At 42.7% G+C, this 16,887-nt stretch overlaps 1 protein-coding gene across 4 annotated transcripts in view; it reads right to left on the bottom strand.

Annotated features, from left to right (window-relative positions):
- The window catches only part of LOC119650697 (sodium/potassium-transporting ATPase subunit beta-2), a 40,344-nt gene that overhangs the window by 12,196 nt on the left and 11,261 nt on the right, over positions 1–16,887 (bottom strand). Inside the window, exon 1 of one of the 4 annotated variants that reach the window (XM_038053683.1) lies at positions 14,849–15,417. The exons of the other annotated variants lie outside the window; for them this stretch is intronic. Within the exon in view, the coding sequence (XP_037909611.1) occupies positions 14,849–14,984 (136 nt within the window). The 5' untranslated portion in view covers positions 14,985–15,417. Of the gene's footprint in view, positions 1–14,848; positions 15,418–16,887 lie in introns of those variants that run through there. 4 annotated transcript variants of the gene reach the window in all.

Genomic DNA, 16,887 nt, shown 5'->3' on the forward strand with positions numbered 1-16,887 from the left:
ACCATGACTGCTCTGGTAAGAGCAATTGGCCTACTGTGAAGACCACGTCTGAGGTTAGCATTTCAGACGTTAAAAAGAAAATAGGAACGGGCGCTAAGTCGTACCTGCATTATCTGAAGGGATGGCTAGAATTGGAATAGAGGAAATGCTTCTAAAAAACCAAACTATCCTAATCCAAGAAGGTGGGCTCAGGTAGGTCAGGGGTGAAGAGTGAGGCAGCAAACTCAGTGTTAGCTAAGCTAGCGTACTGAAGGGCAAACCACACTCTACTTTGATTATTTCCTGAGTAAATACTCACTTGTAGGAGAAAGAAACCATCGAGGAGCTTATCGCCGGGTAGATATGTAAGGGAAGGAGTATGAAGATTCTATTCAGTGGCTCGGAGGACACATTTGATGAAAAGACTACCGAGGTTGATGAAGGAAACGGGGAGGTTATGGAGGTGGAAAAGCAGGATTGTCAAAGCGAACCTGTTTTCTATTGAGGAAGAGAGGCTGGACGATCCAGACCTGCCCTATTAGAACTAAAGGCAGAAAACAAGTCATAGTAAAGTGCCATATTGAAGAAGGAAGCCGACACTTCGACAGTGGAAAAAAAATCTAACCATTACCGGAGTCAATGGTAAGCCTTAAGATAACTCTGGTAAAACTCTAACGTGCAAAAGCTTCATCTGAAGTGAATGAAGGCTCAATTCTAACGGGTGACATGAGGAAAGTGTTTGTTTAAAAACTCTGGATATACCGGGGCAGACTGGTGGTTTGCAAGGAGGAAGCATGTAGGTAATTTGCCGCTCTTTCTGGAAAAACTAAGAGCTTGCATCATTCTTAAATTCACATTAAAATATTTATATCTTTTAGAGTTTCTTATCTGAAATCTCTTGGCTGTCCAACGTCATGATATGGGGCTACTTCCTAGAAGATGACACCCGGATTCCACCGGGGCAAATTATTAGGCAGGCGAGGTATTGTGAGAGGAAGGGGTTACTACTACTTTTCAGTGGCGAAGCTGACGAATCCAATAAAATCTGGGGAAGAGGTGACACCAATTGAAGAGATGAGCGCTTCCTTAAATGTATTCTTAGCAATAGGTTAGACCTATCCAATGTAGAAAGTATGCCAACATTCCTGACTAGTTTCAAGTATTAAATCCTAAAGATAAACCTAGGGAAAAGTCTTATCAATGCGTTTGTCAAGAATTGAAGGGTTTTAGAGGTTTTTAGCGCTCCTTTTGAGATAGTAAGGATAATAAGAGATTCCGGGGAGAATGCACTGAGATTGCTATGTAAGGCATTTGAGCAGTAATGTCGGTCATCTTGAGGAAGTATCAGAAATAAACTGAAACAGGTAGAAAACCTCAACAGACTCATCATTGCCACGTATGAGGCAGTTTGTCCAGTTCGTAATCACAGCGTTGTAGCCAGAAATTTCGTTAGTCTGCTTCAAAAAAGCAGAGCTGGATGCATCTATTTCTCCTATTATATGCCCAAAGATAATAACATTCTATTGGAAAATAGCAAAATAGGTATGCTCGGAAACTTTAGTAAAGTAGGCGTCATCCGTGAATGGTATCTTTCCAGCACCAGAAAAGCCTAGAAATCACTATGGGTGGCAAAAAGGTAGTTTTGCCGTAGGACACGTACAAGGGTATGGAGGCAGGGGAAAGTGGATTTCTTTTCAAAAGCGCGTAAAAAGGATCCTTTTCACCTGACTACACCTGACCGCCTTTGTACTAAAAATAGTGACGAAGGTCGTAGACCACGAAGTTGGGACTAACATTGTAACGAATAATCGTTGACATCTATCTTATCTTAACATGCTTTTGAGGCAGGACGATCGACCAAAGCCGCTTTGTATCAGCTGACGGAGTATCACGAGATTCAATAGATACCAACCAAAGGGATCCTTGTTAGTTTTTGGATATCGAAGGTACTTCCGATAGTTCATTGCAGCAGAAATACAAAATGCCATAATACGTAGTGGAGACAGTCATGAATACCACTCAAGGTTGTCCACAGGATGGGTTGCTATTACTGATAATGTGGAATGTAGTAGTTGACGAACTCCTGCGACAGCTAACAACTGTTGAAATAAAGCTTCAAAGCTAGATTGTCCCATGAAACACACATTCGGCATTACATCATGGTGTAGTATTTGCTCATTTTAGCTAGGCCACCTTTATTCAATGCACGGCGTTCATAATTGCGCTTTCCTGACCTGGATAACCAATGAGAGAGTAGGTTATGCATTCTCCGAAGATGAACAGCCTCTGAAGTGTCCCATTATGATACTACTAGCGTTCCCCGTGGAATCTACATCCTTCTCCGAGCAGAACTGGGTAAAACATTGCCTATTACTCTGCTCGATGGTTTGAGGCTTTTATGGGCTTCTACATAGGCATGCTCTTTTTGTCCCTGATCGATTGCGCCTATTGGCCTTTGTTTTGATGGCAACTCATTCGAAGGCTGGTAAGTTCACTATTCTACCAGCCATTTGGGGAATATTACATGCTTTGCATTTCGGTACACGAATTCATTGTTTGCTCGTCCTTTATTTTAGCAGACCAACCTGATATTTTTCCGTTTTGTGGTTGCTCTGTGGTGGATGCCTTACTTGCACTTCTTAGCAATATGGCCTTTTCCCGCACACTTTCTACTTCGATCGGACTGATTAGTGTCATTGGTGCATGCCTTCGTGAAGTGTCCAAACATAAGGTTTTGAAGCACCTTTTTAATGAGATCTGTTCTTTTGGACGATGAACTTTTCCTGCACTGCCTCCACTGGCAGTCGTTTGAATACTTGTATAAGTTTTTCTCGGATTCACGGTGAATCCTTCTCCGAATTCCTTCAACTTAAACAGTTTTTTCATGGCAGTGAAGATTTCTTCCTTGGATGTCATCAAATCTTATGTTTTTGGGGTTTGGCTTCGAAAGCCAACCGTTTCTCCCACGTCGGAATTTTTCAACTCAAATATGGACCCCCTTTGAGGTCCTTTGGGTTTTGTCTCCTCTCCCTATTTCTCTTTCTGGAGATTACAATTGACTCTGGGCGAAATTTTCTTTTCATTTATTATGGGTTTCGCTAGAAGAGGTTCTCACTTGGGGGATATGTTTTCCCGTTTAATTTCGTTTGTTAGCACGCAGAATGTAGTTAGGAGCCTACTGACGCTCTAGAGATTCCCATTTATGTCGTATTCTTTTATTTGGCCACATGTCTATCGTAGTCCGATTTGGTGTTACTTGGACGGCCTGTAACACTGTTAGGGCAGCAGATTCCAGCTTATCTCTAATAGATTTCATTTCATATTTTCGATAGCTTGTCGTGATTATTCTTTATAAACTCGAACAGTTCAACTATTTTTGTTCCAAGCTCTCCACGTTCTTCTGAATCAGGCATGTTTCTTCGGTAAGTCTTGGCCGGATTATTTCTGTAACATACTGCTTAACATTTTTTTTGAGCTCCCCTTTTGCTATCTCTGGCATTGGAGGGAATCTTAACATTTATAAGCTTCCCCTGGAGTACCTCTTAAAGAGCCTTCGTCGACCAGCGATCTATATCAACTTTGGTGTTCTTTATAGACTCGTGCTTCGTTCAAACACCTTCTTCTCCAAATCTAAATCGCTTGTAGCATTAGACCAAGTTATCTACTACTGAGGCACTCCGGTTGAGGGATATCAACAGCCGAAAGGAAGCTTGCTCACTAGCAAAACCGCCGGTACTGAAGTTCTGAGCCCCTGCATGAAACTTTATGGGTGGGGCTATATATCAATCCAGTTAAAGCTGCCATTATACAGATTTTAAGTGGGGAACAGATGCCAAGTATTTAGGAATTACACTTGATCGAAAGCTACTCTAGAAGACACACCTCGGGAACATATTTAGGAAAGTTACCATATCTTTAATGATTTGCAGGGAAGAAATAGGGTTGGACCAATAGTAACGCCCCAGGAAACGGTAGAGAGTAACACAAATTTCAAAAATCGACTGTGGCGATGAAAATATAAGCCATGGTATCCTTGGAGTGACTCCTTCTCATCTTCAAATATAGGCACTGGCAAAAAAGGCAATCTGCAGAATGTCCGGGTTTATCAACGAGACGAAGAGCTGTCTAAATCGGAAAGAGATTACCATTATTTCTATGCAGTACGCCGAAGTATTGGTATTGAAGGATATTATGATGATAAAGTTTCACTTCCATATGAATTTAAAACACAATGAAGCAACAGGGCGGACTGAGAGAGCGTTGCAGTATTCTAGAGCTTATACCACAGGACTCTATAGGAAGCAATCAAACGAACGAAATCTGGGAAAGCAACAGGACTTAATGACGTCACAGGTGAGCTGGGACCAAACAGTCTTGCTCAGCAGGCTCTTACATCGTTTTATGAAGAAGGGCAAGATAGCACGCCCGTTCCAATATGGAAAAAGAAGGGCAGTCCAGCAAAATTTTCAAATTAGCACCCAATCCGAGTGCGGTACCATACCATGAAATCCAGATTTATGAAAGATTTTTTGACAACCCTATGAACGACAGCATTCGAAGAACTGTGAATCAGGTTAGATTTGTCAAGGACTACATAACTATTGACGCAGTACGTGATGCGAGGTTGCACTTGCACGTGAGAAGTATCGACCTTTCTACATTGTTTTTCTGGATCTAGAGAAGGTGTTTGGCGTTGGTTTGTTGGTAAGCTCTGCGGCAGCACCAAGTGATGTTTCTGCTGGTGTTCTTTAAGGAAGCGCGCCCGCACCGCTTCCCTTTGTTTTTTTTAAGGACACTATCATATGGGACTCCAACGTCCCAGGAGGACTATCCCAAAAACCTAAAAAATGGACGAAATTGACTGTGAACACCCGCCCGCCAACACTGATGTTCCACTGAAGTGCCCCGTCAACAACAGCTTGTTCTGTGCTAGCCATGTTCGGGATAGTGGGGGTTCTTTTGGATACTTGAGTCCCTCACGTGATATTTAGCAAAACTTGATCTGTCCTTAAACCGATGCGTCGGATCGCACCGGAACTTGACATATAAATAAAGGGAATATAACGCGAAGCTATCGGAAAACATGCAAGGCTGAAACATTTCGTCATCCGAATTTCACGAACGAAGGGAAGATCCAGACGGATCAGATCTTTAATGGATGCTTCTCTTGTCTGAGACCTTCATGAAATGTGGCCTTTGGGGGTTCCCACCCTTTTTTAGCATCCTTAGGCCATAAAAATGGAGGATAAAGCGGTGATATCAGGAGTTCCTGGGACACTTCAGTGAAGCTTCGGTATCTGCGAGTGGATCTTATGGGCAATTTCGCCAAGGTTTTTCCGATAGCTCTGCCCCGCTAGATGGATTCTCGCCAAGTAGGATGATCTGTTGAGTATTCTTCAATCTATCAAGCCATTAGATAAGTTAGGAACGACTTTCTGAGAAAAGGAGATTAAATTTTTGTACTGTTGCTGTTCCGGGGGATACTGTAAGTAACGCATTCACCCCTTTTGTGAGCTTAACGAAGATATATATATATATATGTACACATGGAGTATCTGCTAGACATATCGAAAATAGTTTACTCATTTATGAACTTCACTAGAATATTATCCCCGTATTCCTTGACTCCAAGCGGACCTTTCAAAAATACTATTTCAACCCTCTTTATTACAGTCTCTGAAAGTTTGTTTTCTGACGATGTTTACAGAAAAACTCTGCATGACTTTCTTAGATATAGATGACGAAAGTACAGATAAATCTTGGCCTGAGAGGTTAATAATAAAAGTGTCGCTAATTGGTTAGTCAACTACAAATTTGCCGTTGAAATACATAGTCCATTTTAAAGATATGTATGTTCTACAGCAAGTAAAAATAATGATTGAAAATGTTTTTGAACTTGAAAGCTCGTTCTGGGAAAAGATACAATAAACTAAATCGGAATTGCTATCGAACTTGGAATGCTGGAACGCAGCGCATCTGTTTTGAGTTTATGCATTATAAATGCATTTCGATGGAATGAAATCTGCATTTATGCCGGTTTGAAAAGAACCATACGAGGTATGCGCTATTTGCCTTTTACAATATTAAAGTTGATTGGAAAGATTCAAACCCAACCGACAATTATGTGCATGCCCGCCAGATAGTCTGCCAACAGCAATGCACATATGTAAATTCTAAGAATTGTTGCAATCTCGATTCGATTTGTATAATCTCCAACCCCCGGACCTCATTGGTTTTTCATCCCCTCAACGGCCATGATACCCGACAATGAGCTGTTTCGACAATTATTCACAAGAACACAAAGTCAAGCCTCCGACATTATTTGTAAATTGGCAACATCAGCGAATACCACTCGACAATTGCTGAAGAGGAAATCGATTCAATTAATGACTCACATGTGGAAGTTGTTAAATTGTCAGTGCGTTGGCTCCGCTCTCTGGCTTTGATGTGCTAACTCAGCGATTAAGACGGTCTCCGTCACATGGACTGAACTTTCAATTGGTTATGTGACATTGCTCCGAACTGGCGACAGTTTGGGTTAAGTGCATAATTTAATTCCTCTAGTTAAAGATTTAGATGGATCATGGAAGGCACAAGATTGAATGTGGGGCTATATGTTAATTGCATTAGGGGAATTGGCTGAGTGAGGTCTTATTATCTAATAGTCCGTTTTGATTTTTAATCTGCTTGGGATAATTGGCAATAGAGCATTTCTCCTATTGAAAGTGTTAAAACAGTTGGAGCGTGGATGACAAATGAAACTTTGTAGTAAATCTCTGGAAACAGGCTAAACAAACATTCTAGCATTACATTGAATACTTTAATCTACTTCCACCGTATCTTCACAAAGACGAACTTTTCAGAAACTTGACAAAAGAAGGAGTTAAAGCCGAGTTTTAAATAATATTTTGGTACCTCTTGACAAGCATTTTAGAAATTAGCTTCCTCACTGCTTTTGCTAACAGTGGCTGTTTCCTCGAGTAGGGACTAATCCCACGGCAACGACCTTTGCCTATCCAAAACGGACTATGGTTGGTTTTTGGAATGTGCGCACACTCCTCGACAACGTAAGTGACAGTCCTCAGAATCCTCGCTTTCTCCAACTTGAGCAGGAATTCCAGCGATATAAGCTGGACATTTTGGCCCTTGGCGGGACTCTGGAGAGTACTCCTTTCCCTTTTACGGCAACGCGCTTTTGTACTTTGGAAAGCCTAGGATTCCGCAAGGCGCATTCCCTGGGTGCCGGCTTCTGACAGACTTCTAACTTTTGGATATCGGTCCAGGTTAAGGAGCATCACAATTTTACAGTGCTCCACCGGAGACTTCAGATGTAGTGAAGGGGGATGCTTCCTGGGAGCAATTAAACGCGGTACAGGGGAAGCTTCCTAAAGGTGACATTGTGATTGTGATGGATGATCTGAATGCCAGGGTGGGATCTTTGGTTCGTACTTTTCTGCAGCTTTTAGTGATTGATGGTACACTATTTGAGAACAGGGCCTGCCATAAGGTTTCAATTGACCGACGCCGTGCGAGCAATCAGATCGACCACTTCGCGAACAGCGAGACAAGCGCTCATACTAGCCTCGAAAGGAATCACCATCTGATGGTCGCTTGTACGACCCAGCTATCGCTCGACAGTAGAACCTTGCTAGTACCTACTGAGTAATCCGTCTGAGAATATCGATGATCAAAAATGCGCTTTTCTCGGGTGCCGCACAGGTCGTCAACCGCGTCCCGATGGGGTGCCTTAAGATCTGGGTAACTGCAGATTCGTGGAAGCGGATCGATGAACGGAGGGGGTTGAAGGCTCTACTGATCGCGTGATGACGGGCGTGACGCCCTCGAACTCCGATACCCAGCAAAATCTCGAGAAGTTCAGCATAGTGTACTCCATGACAAGAGAAAATTTATTTATTTATTTAACACTTCACCTGCAGTTATTGCAGATCTACTGCTTCCATTCGTACGGAAATCTTAGGAATCCGAGACCTATCCCAGAGAGTGGAAGAAGGGGATGATCGTTAAGATTCCAAAAGAGAGAAATTCAATGGACGATGACATCTTTCCATAAAAACCTCGACTACGCTTATGGCATCTGCTTGCTCTCTCACGGGGTCATGGATTTTGGCCAAATTTCTTTGGATTTGGAAAGCGAGGCAAGTAAGCTCGGACTGAAGATAAACACAGCAAAACCAAGGTTTTCAGTCTGACGGGCCATTGTACTCTCCCCATCTGCATTAATGGGCAGGACATCGAATCTGTCGATCAATTTGTATGTCTAGGAAGCGTGGTTTCTGCTAACGGTCGCACCGAACTGGATGTTGCGTAATACATTAAACATGCTAGATCTGCTTGCGCTGTCCTGTCTGAAAATCTGGAAATGTAGTTATCTCAAAACCAAGATTAAGTTGAGAATGTTGCCATATGCTATATGGGAGTAGCGCATGGGAAGTGACCCCCACTCTTACTGGAGGGTTCCAGGCCTTCGTGAAAACCTGCCTGCATCATATGATCAGAGTGCTCTGGCCTGATACCATCTCAAACGAAAAACTTGGTCGCCGTGGGCTTGACCCTTGTTCACACTGTGATGGGAAGGCGAAAATGGCAGTGGATAGGTCACCCATTAACGAGGGACGACAATTGCATTGCGGACTATGCTATGTAGTGGAATCCACTCTCCCAAAATGGCCGACGATTGAGTCGTCCCAAGGGCACTTGATGCAGAACAGTAGAGGACGAATGTGAGGGTCTCGGGAAATCGTGGGGGGAGTTTTGCCATAGTGGAAGAAGGAGGAATGTAGGTGCAAAATGACTGCTAAAGTTTTTCAGGAGATAAATGGTTGAATATATTACGCAAAACCATAAACAAAACAAGAAGTTGCCCAAATGATATTTTGAGAAGCAAGAGCTTCTGCAATTGAATTGAGGAATGAGGATTACGGGTAAATTGCATACAATATATCCTAACATGACTTTAAGCATGCATACATACGTACATAGCTCCCTATTTTTACTAAAATAGATGATAGGCGAAAAGCTCTGTCGAGAAAACAGTTGCAGAGTCCAGCAGGCAAGGCCAATCGCTTGACGATGGAGGTATTGGGTTAACTCGGAAACTTCCTGAGGGTTGGCGCTTGGTATTCTCACTTACTCTAAATACTCTGGGTTCTTTATAATAGCACTCAACGTGCGGCCAAGCTTGGGACAATATTTTCTGTGACAACTGTCACCTCTTTAAAAATGAAGCTGACATTAGAATTGGCTATTTACCGCAGCTCCGAGGACTCAGGCCTTTGTCAGGCCTATTGTACTATCCCCGTAAATCGCCGCTTTTACAGAGAGTGCGCAGACTGTCCGTTGAAGAAAACCTTGCCGATATGTCTTCGCCTAAGATTTGAGGAGGCTGGGTAGCTGCATATAAAATGCAGGGTTGCCTGTTCCTCCTCACATTGGCTGTATACAGCGGAAGCGACCGTCCCATCGTTTTCTATATGGTAGTTCAGGAGGCAGAGTTCCGTTAAAAATCTTATTAAGGTTTTGATGTCCCACTTTTTAAGAGATAACAAAAATGCTAGCCCTGTGCTCCTTCAAAAGGATTTTCGTCTGCCGGCTAGAGGTCAAGTTTCACCACATGGCTGCGTAAATCCTTACAATTTCACCGTTCATTGTACACTGGACAGTGGATCATCGGATGCCAAAAACTGGTTCTGGCCTCACCACTGTGGATCCAGACCCTTCGCTAGCCAGTCTGTCAGCTTGATCATTACTAGCGATGTTTTAAGTGCTCTAGCCCCAACATCAGGAATGTTTCGTTTAGTCGGCCAAGTTTCAGCAGAAACTGACAGGAGCTCCACACCAATTGAGGTTATATGTTGTTCCTGTTTAATGCTGATAACGCTGCCCGATTGTCGCAACAGATTCGAATTCCACCCCCACCCCCGGTAGATTTAGGATAGCTCCGAATGCCGCGATGGGTGCTCATTGCTCCAGTAATACCAAGGCAACCGAGCCTTTGGATCGTTGCCAGCTTTTTCCTGCTGTTAGTAAAGTTCAGTCTCCGCAACCAGACGACGCGAGGGTACATCAAAATGGGCTTTATTATGAATGTATACATCCAATGAATCCGCTGCGATGAAAGTTCCCAGGTTTTAACCCTCGCAGTCCTACGTCACCAGAGCAATCTTAAAGATTTCTGATATTGTCCCTGGGTATGATACTTTCTCGTTAATACTTGACAGTTATGTAGATGATAATGGCTGCTGTTAGGAGCTTAAATTTAAAATGTGTAGCCCAGTGAATTGGAGTTTAAGAATACACTCAAACTATTCCCTGCTTGTCATAAAAATGTGACTAAAAGGCATTGAAATTTGTGGGCTAGGACCTCATGTGTCAGTATCAACAACGCCACCAATAGCCTCACGGTTGTGCCCTTTGGCTATCGAAAATTACTCGACAGTGCGCACACTCCTCGAACCTGGTATCGAAGGACCCCAGAATGTTCACTTCCTCCGATTTGAACGAGAATTGCAGACATATAAACTGGACATTTGGGTGGGATTACATAAGGTACTCCCCTCTCTCTTGTCACACTTGGGGCAATGCGCTTTTGTATTTTGGAAAGTCAAGTGATAGGAGACCAGAATCAGTCGTCGGATTGTTTCTAACGGCTACTGCAAGGGGCACTCTTTTGACCTGGGAGTCGCTTTCTGATGGGATCTCCACTGGCAGATTATGGTCCAGAGAGAAGGAAATCGCAAAGGTACAGTGTTATGCAATATAGGAAATTTTCAACATAGTGGAGAAGTTTGCTATAAGCAATTACATGCAGTACAGGAAAGGCTTCCTAAAGGTGACATTGTAATCGTGGTAGATAATTTGAATGCCAAGGTGGGCTTTGGCAACACTTTGCTCAGACATGTGATGGGGAAATACGATCTTCGAGACCATAACGATACTGGTGGGAAGTTTGTGAATATCTGCAGTTTCCAGTTCCACATCCGTGATTGCGGCCAGCAGTACATTTAGGAATTATCTGTTTGATCGTCATAGGGAGAAAGGTGTTGACACCGGTCTTGAAAGGTATCACCAACTAATGATCGCTTCCGTATTGTGTCCAGCACCTCTCGAGCGAGTGGAAAGCTGCGACCCCCATTAAAAATTAAATTACCTTTTTTTTTTCGCTGGTCCTGGTTGGCGGTGAAATTCCGCCTCTTGTGGATGAAGTGGCCTGTCACCCTAATATGCGGATAAACACTGTTCCTTCAAAGAGATTTCACTTCTCGCCCATTTATGCATGCCTACATCGCGGGCAGAGCTCCTCGGAGTTCAAGCGTGGAGTTGCGCTGTACAACTCGGGTGCCTTACCCGTTAGTTGCGGCAGAGGTGGTAGATAGGCCTCGCATCCACTGGTATGAATGCTGAGCCTGCACTCAGTATAAACCAGGACCGTTGTGCTTGCATGGCGGGGCTCTGATTGTAGTCCCAAAATCAATCCGTGTCCCAAGAGGACCGTGGGATTAAGCCTTCACGGCAGGTACTCATGTTAAACCCCCAAGACTTTCGCCCATCTATGCATTTCAAGGGAGCAAAGTAGCTTGGCTTGACTGTCTTCCCGGAGAGCTATTCATCGCTACTGCTGCACTCTCTTCATTTTTTTGTTTCCGAAAAATTTGAATTTTTTGCAGAAACATTTCATGGTAGGTGATCCATTAGCTATTCTGAGCAGGCTACTGTCAACCACGCGGACAAAGTTAAGCTTGGCCTTGCTTGGCTTGCAGCTAATTGTACCTCAATTGAAGCGCACGCGAAAAAAGTCTAGGAATATGAGCTGCATTATAACATCTAGACTTATATATACATCTAGACTTGCATATAGAATGGCCTTGAAACTAAAATAATAGTCTGGTCTGTGATAAAAACTCGAAATACCATGTCAAATCAAAAAAGGAAAAGCCAATAAGGGACTTGACAGAGCGCATCAAACAAAACATCTCACACCTGGGATGATTGCAATGGGGGCGAGTAACAAGAACGATAGGTTTGTTTCTCATCTAATATTACGGTTAGGCTCACCTAGATATCGCCCCTTTTTTATTATCACTAACGCAATTATCCGACCGTCGATAGAGTAGGGAACATAATATCTTATTGCCATGAGGCTAGGCCCCCCGCCATTTACAATTAATTAAAGCTTCATTCTTAAGGGTTGAAGCCCTTTAGTTGAGGAATTATTGAACCAGATAATCACTGGCTACCAAATAAGGACCGAAGAATACGACGTGAAAGTCGTCCGAATAGCGCTGGAAAAATCCAAAATCAATGTTTTTTTGGACCCTTTTCCTATTACTGATCTCTCTTAGTGACAGGTCCCGTGACAAACCAAACAAGAAAATGAATCTAATATCATTAAAAGCAACAAAGGATGGAGTAACTAGCATTGGAAAAATGATAGAGCGTCCACCTCAATGGACGCCCCAGGACGGGCCCCGGTTCTGTCGATAAATGAGCAAGGGTTCTTGACGCATGAACGGCGCCAGGACGTAAGTAAGTTGATCCAGCCAAAAGAAATACGAGTCTTCACCCTAAATATTGGTACCCTAATTGGAAAGACTGAGGAACTAGCAAGAGCCTTTCGAAAAAGGCGTATCGATATCAGAGCTCTGCAAAAAATACAAGTGATCTCGAGCGACTTGTCCAAAAATGGCCTCTGCAACACGGTCTCAGATTGAATCAGAATAGAACTGAGTTTTTGAAAACCGATTGACATGAACCAGGCATAATCACAGTCAGCGGAAGTAACTTGCCCGGAACTGAGCGATTCAAATATCTCGGCTCAGTGCTATCAGCCAATGGAGAACTGCGTTCACGCATTAACGTAATCTAGTGTTTTTTTATATCGACATATCAATAAACGTTTCAAATTTAAAATTTACCGCCATGTTGTCCGCCCTGTCGCACTTGATGGTTCTGAGTGTTGACCGACTATAAAAGACAATGAACGGCGTCTTGCGGTACGAGGATGTTGCGTTGGAATTGTAGCATGATACGTTTTGTTCACATCCGAAATGAGGATATCCGCGATCGATAGGGGGTTGCACCGATCATGGGAAAATTGCAGGAGAGGCGTTTTCGATGGTATGGTCAGGCAATTCACGCTAATGAGAATTCACTCCCCAAGATTGGTCGGAACCTCGAACTCGATAGTAAGCGACCAAAAGGGCGTCCGAAATACCGGTGGCTTGATATGCATGATGGGGATTTGAAAGCCGCGCGATTGGATCCAGATCAGGGTCTCAATGGTACAAAATAACGCAACCGGTCACTACGAACCGATGCCGCTTGTCAACGTGACAAAGGCTAAAACAGAAGAAAGAAGAAGAAGGGAACTCTTCATGTCTTTTGGGGTCAGGCCCCACGTTGGGCGCCATTTGCAATTTGTTGGAGATCAATGTCGTTTGATCACTCCAGAGCATCCGTATTCATTATCAGAGGGTGAAGTCCTGATTTTTTGGTCAAGGAATATTTCACCCTTAATAAGTAGTCATAAAATGAGGATGTAAGAAGACTAGGTGAAACTGAGTTGACAGTTGTCGTTTTTTTTTTGAGAGGTGAAGTAGAGAGGGTACTTTGAAAACCTACTGTTGAAAATAGTAAAATAATATTATCTGGTGCTGTGTGAGAAAATAGCGGGGACAATAGTTCCATATAACCACGAAATTCCCTTAATTTGGTCCTGCATGAGTTTTCTCTAGGTTTTTCCAAGGAAAAACTTCGGTCAAAATGCCACGAGGAAGCTGGAGGCTGCAGTTTTAACGGGTTATGAGCAGCGCTGGGCAGGATAGGTGAAGTGTTTGTGAATATATTTTGCTCATCAATCGAAAAGGGTTCGATTAGTGTTAAATTAAGTACTCAACAGAGAGGTATCGCTTCACTGGACGGGAGAGCTTCTGACTTCTTGGAAATGTCAATTTCCATTGAACTTATTACTGATCATATACTATGGTGACTTGTTCTTGGAAACGAGAAAAATATAGTACTAGCCTTGATTTCTCTGTTCACTTGAATAGATACTGTCAATGCTCAATTGATGTCATGCTTCAGATGCTCTCTTGTGGAGTACTGAGCTTATTGTTTTTGGTATAGGAAGTCGCTCTCCTTCCTAATAAATCCACATTCTACTAATTGTTACTATTGGATTTCGGGAGCTGAATTCCTGTCTCAATTAGCGATACCTTGTTTATGCTCCAACAACTACTTACTATCGTTGTACACATCTCCCTGCGTCAACGACCTAAACTGTGTATCTATGACTGTTTGACGCCACCGCCCAAACCATGGGACCAGGTCATTCCGCGTCACCCAACCGCAACTTGTGCTACGCCAGCAAATTGACTGAGAACTCACTATGATTGATGGTTTCAACCCCAAACTTTCCTGTCTTCATTATAAAGAATTTAATGCCAAATCGACTCCCAACTCTCAAATTGCATGCTTGGCTTGCACATGGGATTTTTCCAAATGTAAACACGGACCCACGCGAGGTAGAAATTGCACAGGTGGTAGGCATCGAAGGTGCATTTTACTCGGGCAGGTAAGAGTCAACAGGGACTGGTTTTGAGTCATAGACGGCGGTTAGAGCGAAGAAAGCACTTACGACTTTATATGAGTTAAAAACCTCCTACAACTACAGAGAGAAGGTTCCCCGCCTAAAATATACATACACAGGGTTTTCGTGGTGGTGGTGTTAACAGATAGAGGTAAGGTGTTGTTTGGTTAAAACGAAGAGTTTGCCGGGGTTGAAACTGAACAGAAATTCAACGGAATTATTCGAAAGGATGGGTCCTTGTTAGAGCTGCTGGCGTTTTCTTACCCCATGAAACTGTCGTGCGTCCTAGGTAGGTTCCTTCGTTGGGATTGTGAAGAAACCGTCGCAGATTGAACTTTTCGCGTTCGTATGCTTTGTAGTACTCATTATCCAAATCTAATTTTGAGTTCTTCTTCGACATGACTGCAACTGGACTTTAGGCTCCTTGAATGTTATCAGTGACAAGCGGGACCTCACAATTTCTCTGCTCTTCTCAGATTACAACAAAAAAACGTATAACTAATATTCACTTCACTTAAACAACTACAGAACTTGTCAGCAATCTGAAAATGTTGCTGAACATGTAAGAAAACAAGGTGTGTTAGCTACAGCTCGCCAAGTAACACGATCACTTTGAATGAAGATTCCACTTAATAACGCTTTCTTCCTTTCAACTGTTCACGTGTAACCACATCGTACTATCTGGCCAGGACCAAGGCTTTTACAGGACTCATTGATATTCGGAACGGGCAAGTAACCGGACGACTATTATGAATAATAGTAAGCAACACTTGGGGCTGAAATTCTGACCGTGCTGACGACGGGACCGCGTGCACTAACAATATTCCTCTCTGGGCTTGGTTTCGCTTGGTGACTCTTCCAACGCTACTGCTGGTCATTAACAATACAAAGCTACGAATTGCCTCGGTACGGCAATGAAGGGAAAATTGAGAAAAACATTGAAGGAAAACGCGGTGTTGGAAATGAAAATGCCGGTTAGGGTGCTTACCTGGAGAGGTGAGTCCCTAACAATAGAGCATTTGTTAGAGTGTGTTCTCATTTGGGTAATGAAGCCTTATCCAGGGAATATATCTCGGCTAGACAGTCCTTTATTATGTCTCAATGGAGTAGCGTTGGGACTATATGCATTCACCATTAAGATACAGTATCTTTCCAGGTTTAGTACGCAAATTAAAATTAAATTCCAAATACCAAATGAAGTCCTTTAAAAGACCATGGGGGCGAAAGGACTTCTTGACAGGTTGCAGTCATTTGAACTATTGAAAACTCATCAAAATATGTTACTAGATATACTCTACCTCCATTCTACCCTAGACTATCTTTTCCATTCAACATTCAACTCCTCTACAAACGAAATATCTGTTACTCCAATAAGCAACCATACACACTATTCATCTTATAAAAAATTCCAGTTCTACAAGATTCGCTGACAATTCAGAGAAGAATTCTTACGACAACTGAGTACACATATTGAGAAGTATCTGAAGATTTTATTGAGATCTTTAGAGTTCAATACACGTCCACTGTGCCCACGAAACAACTGGCATTCAGAGTATCTCTTATAAAAATTTGAGCCGAAGATGTTTAGATACACTACATCGAACTCAGATGAATCAAAGGCACAAATTTGTTGCTAGAGCGGATTATTGAGATGAAGAATGAGAACTTGATCTGAAAAGATGCTCTTCAGGTTTTTTGTGAGTGACTGACGGTTGGGTTCCCGGAAGAACCCCATGTACGAGCACTGTATGCAAATACGTCGTAATTAACATACTTGGAAAAGGTAAGTACCTCTGAATGGGGTTTTAAATTTGTGCACATTAAATGCGTATCGAAAAAGACTAGGTTTGCGTTTGCAGAGGGTAGAATTTGCATGTTAACTATGTAGACTGTTTGAGGAGGGTTGAATTAAAAACGGCGGAAATAAATTCCAATCAAACTAGTTTCTACCCTGTTGTCAAATATGATATAATAGTATCTGGGACTACGTATGAGTTGAAAATTTAACTTCCCTTGTAGCTGATTTTGGTGTACACTGACAATCTAATGAAGGGGTTCTGTTGAATTCCACTGTAAAATTCAAGGTTTCTTCTTAAGCAGCTATGACATATCTTGTAGGATTTAGTATCTGTACTTTTAATGTCAGATTGATATCCAGGATTCGGAAAAAAATCTAGGTGAATTGGAGACGAAGAATTTGAAATATCATTGCTGTCTTGCATGAGGACAGGTATTATTGGTAGTTGGCTGGCAGGACTTTGTATTCATCAATGATGACTGTCCAGCTGCGACACTATCACCTC

This window comes from Hermetia illucens, chromosome 3 (genome assembly GCF_905115235.1).
Source record: "Hermetia illucens chromosome 3, iHerIll2.2.curated.20191125, whole genome shotgun sequence".
Classification (NCBI taxonomy): domain Eukaryota; kingdom Metazoa; phylum Arthropoda; class Insecta; order Diptera; family Stratiomyidae; genus Hermetia; species Hermetia illucens.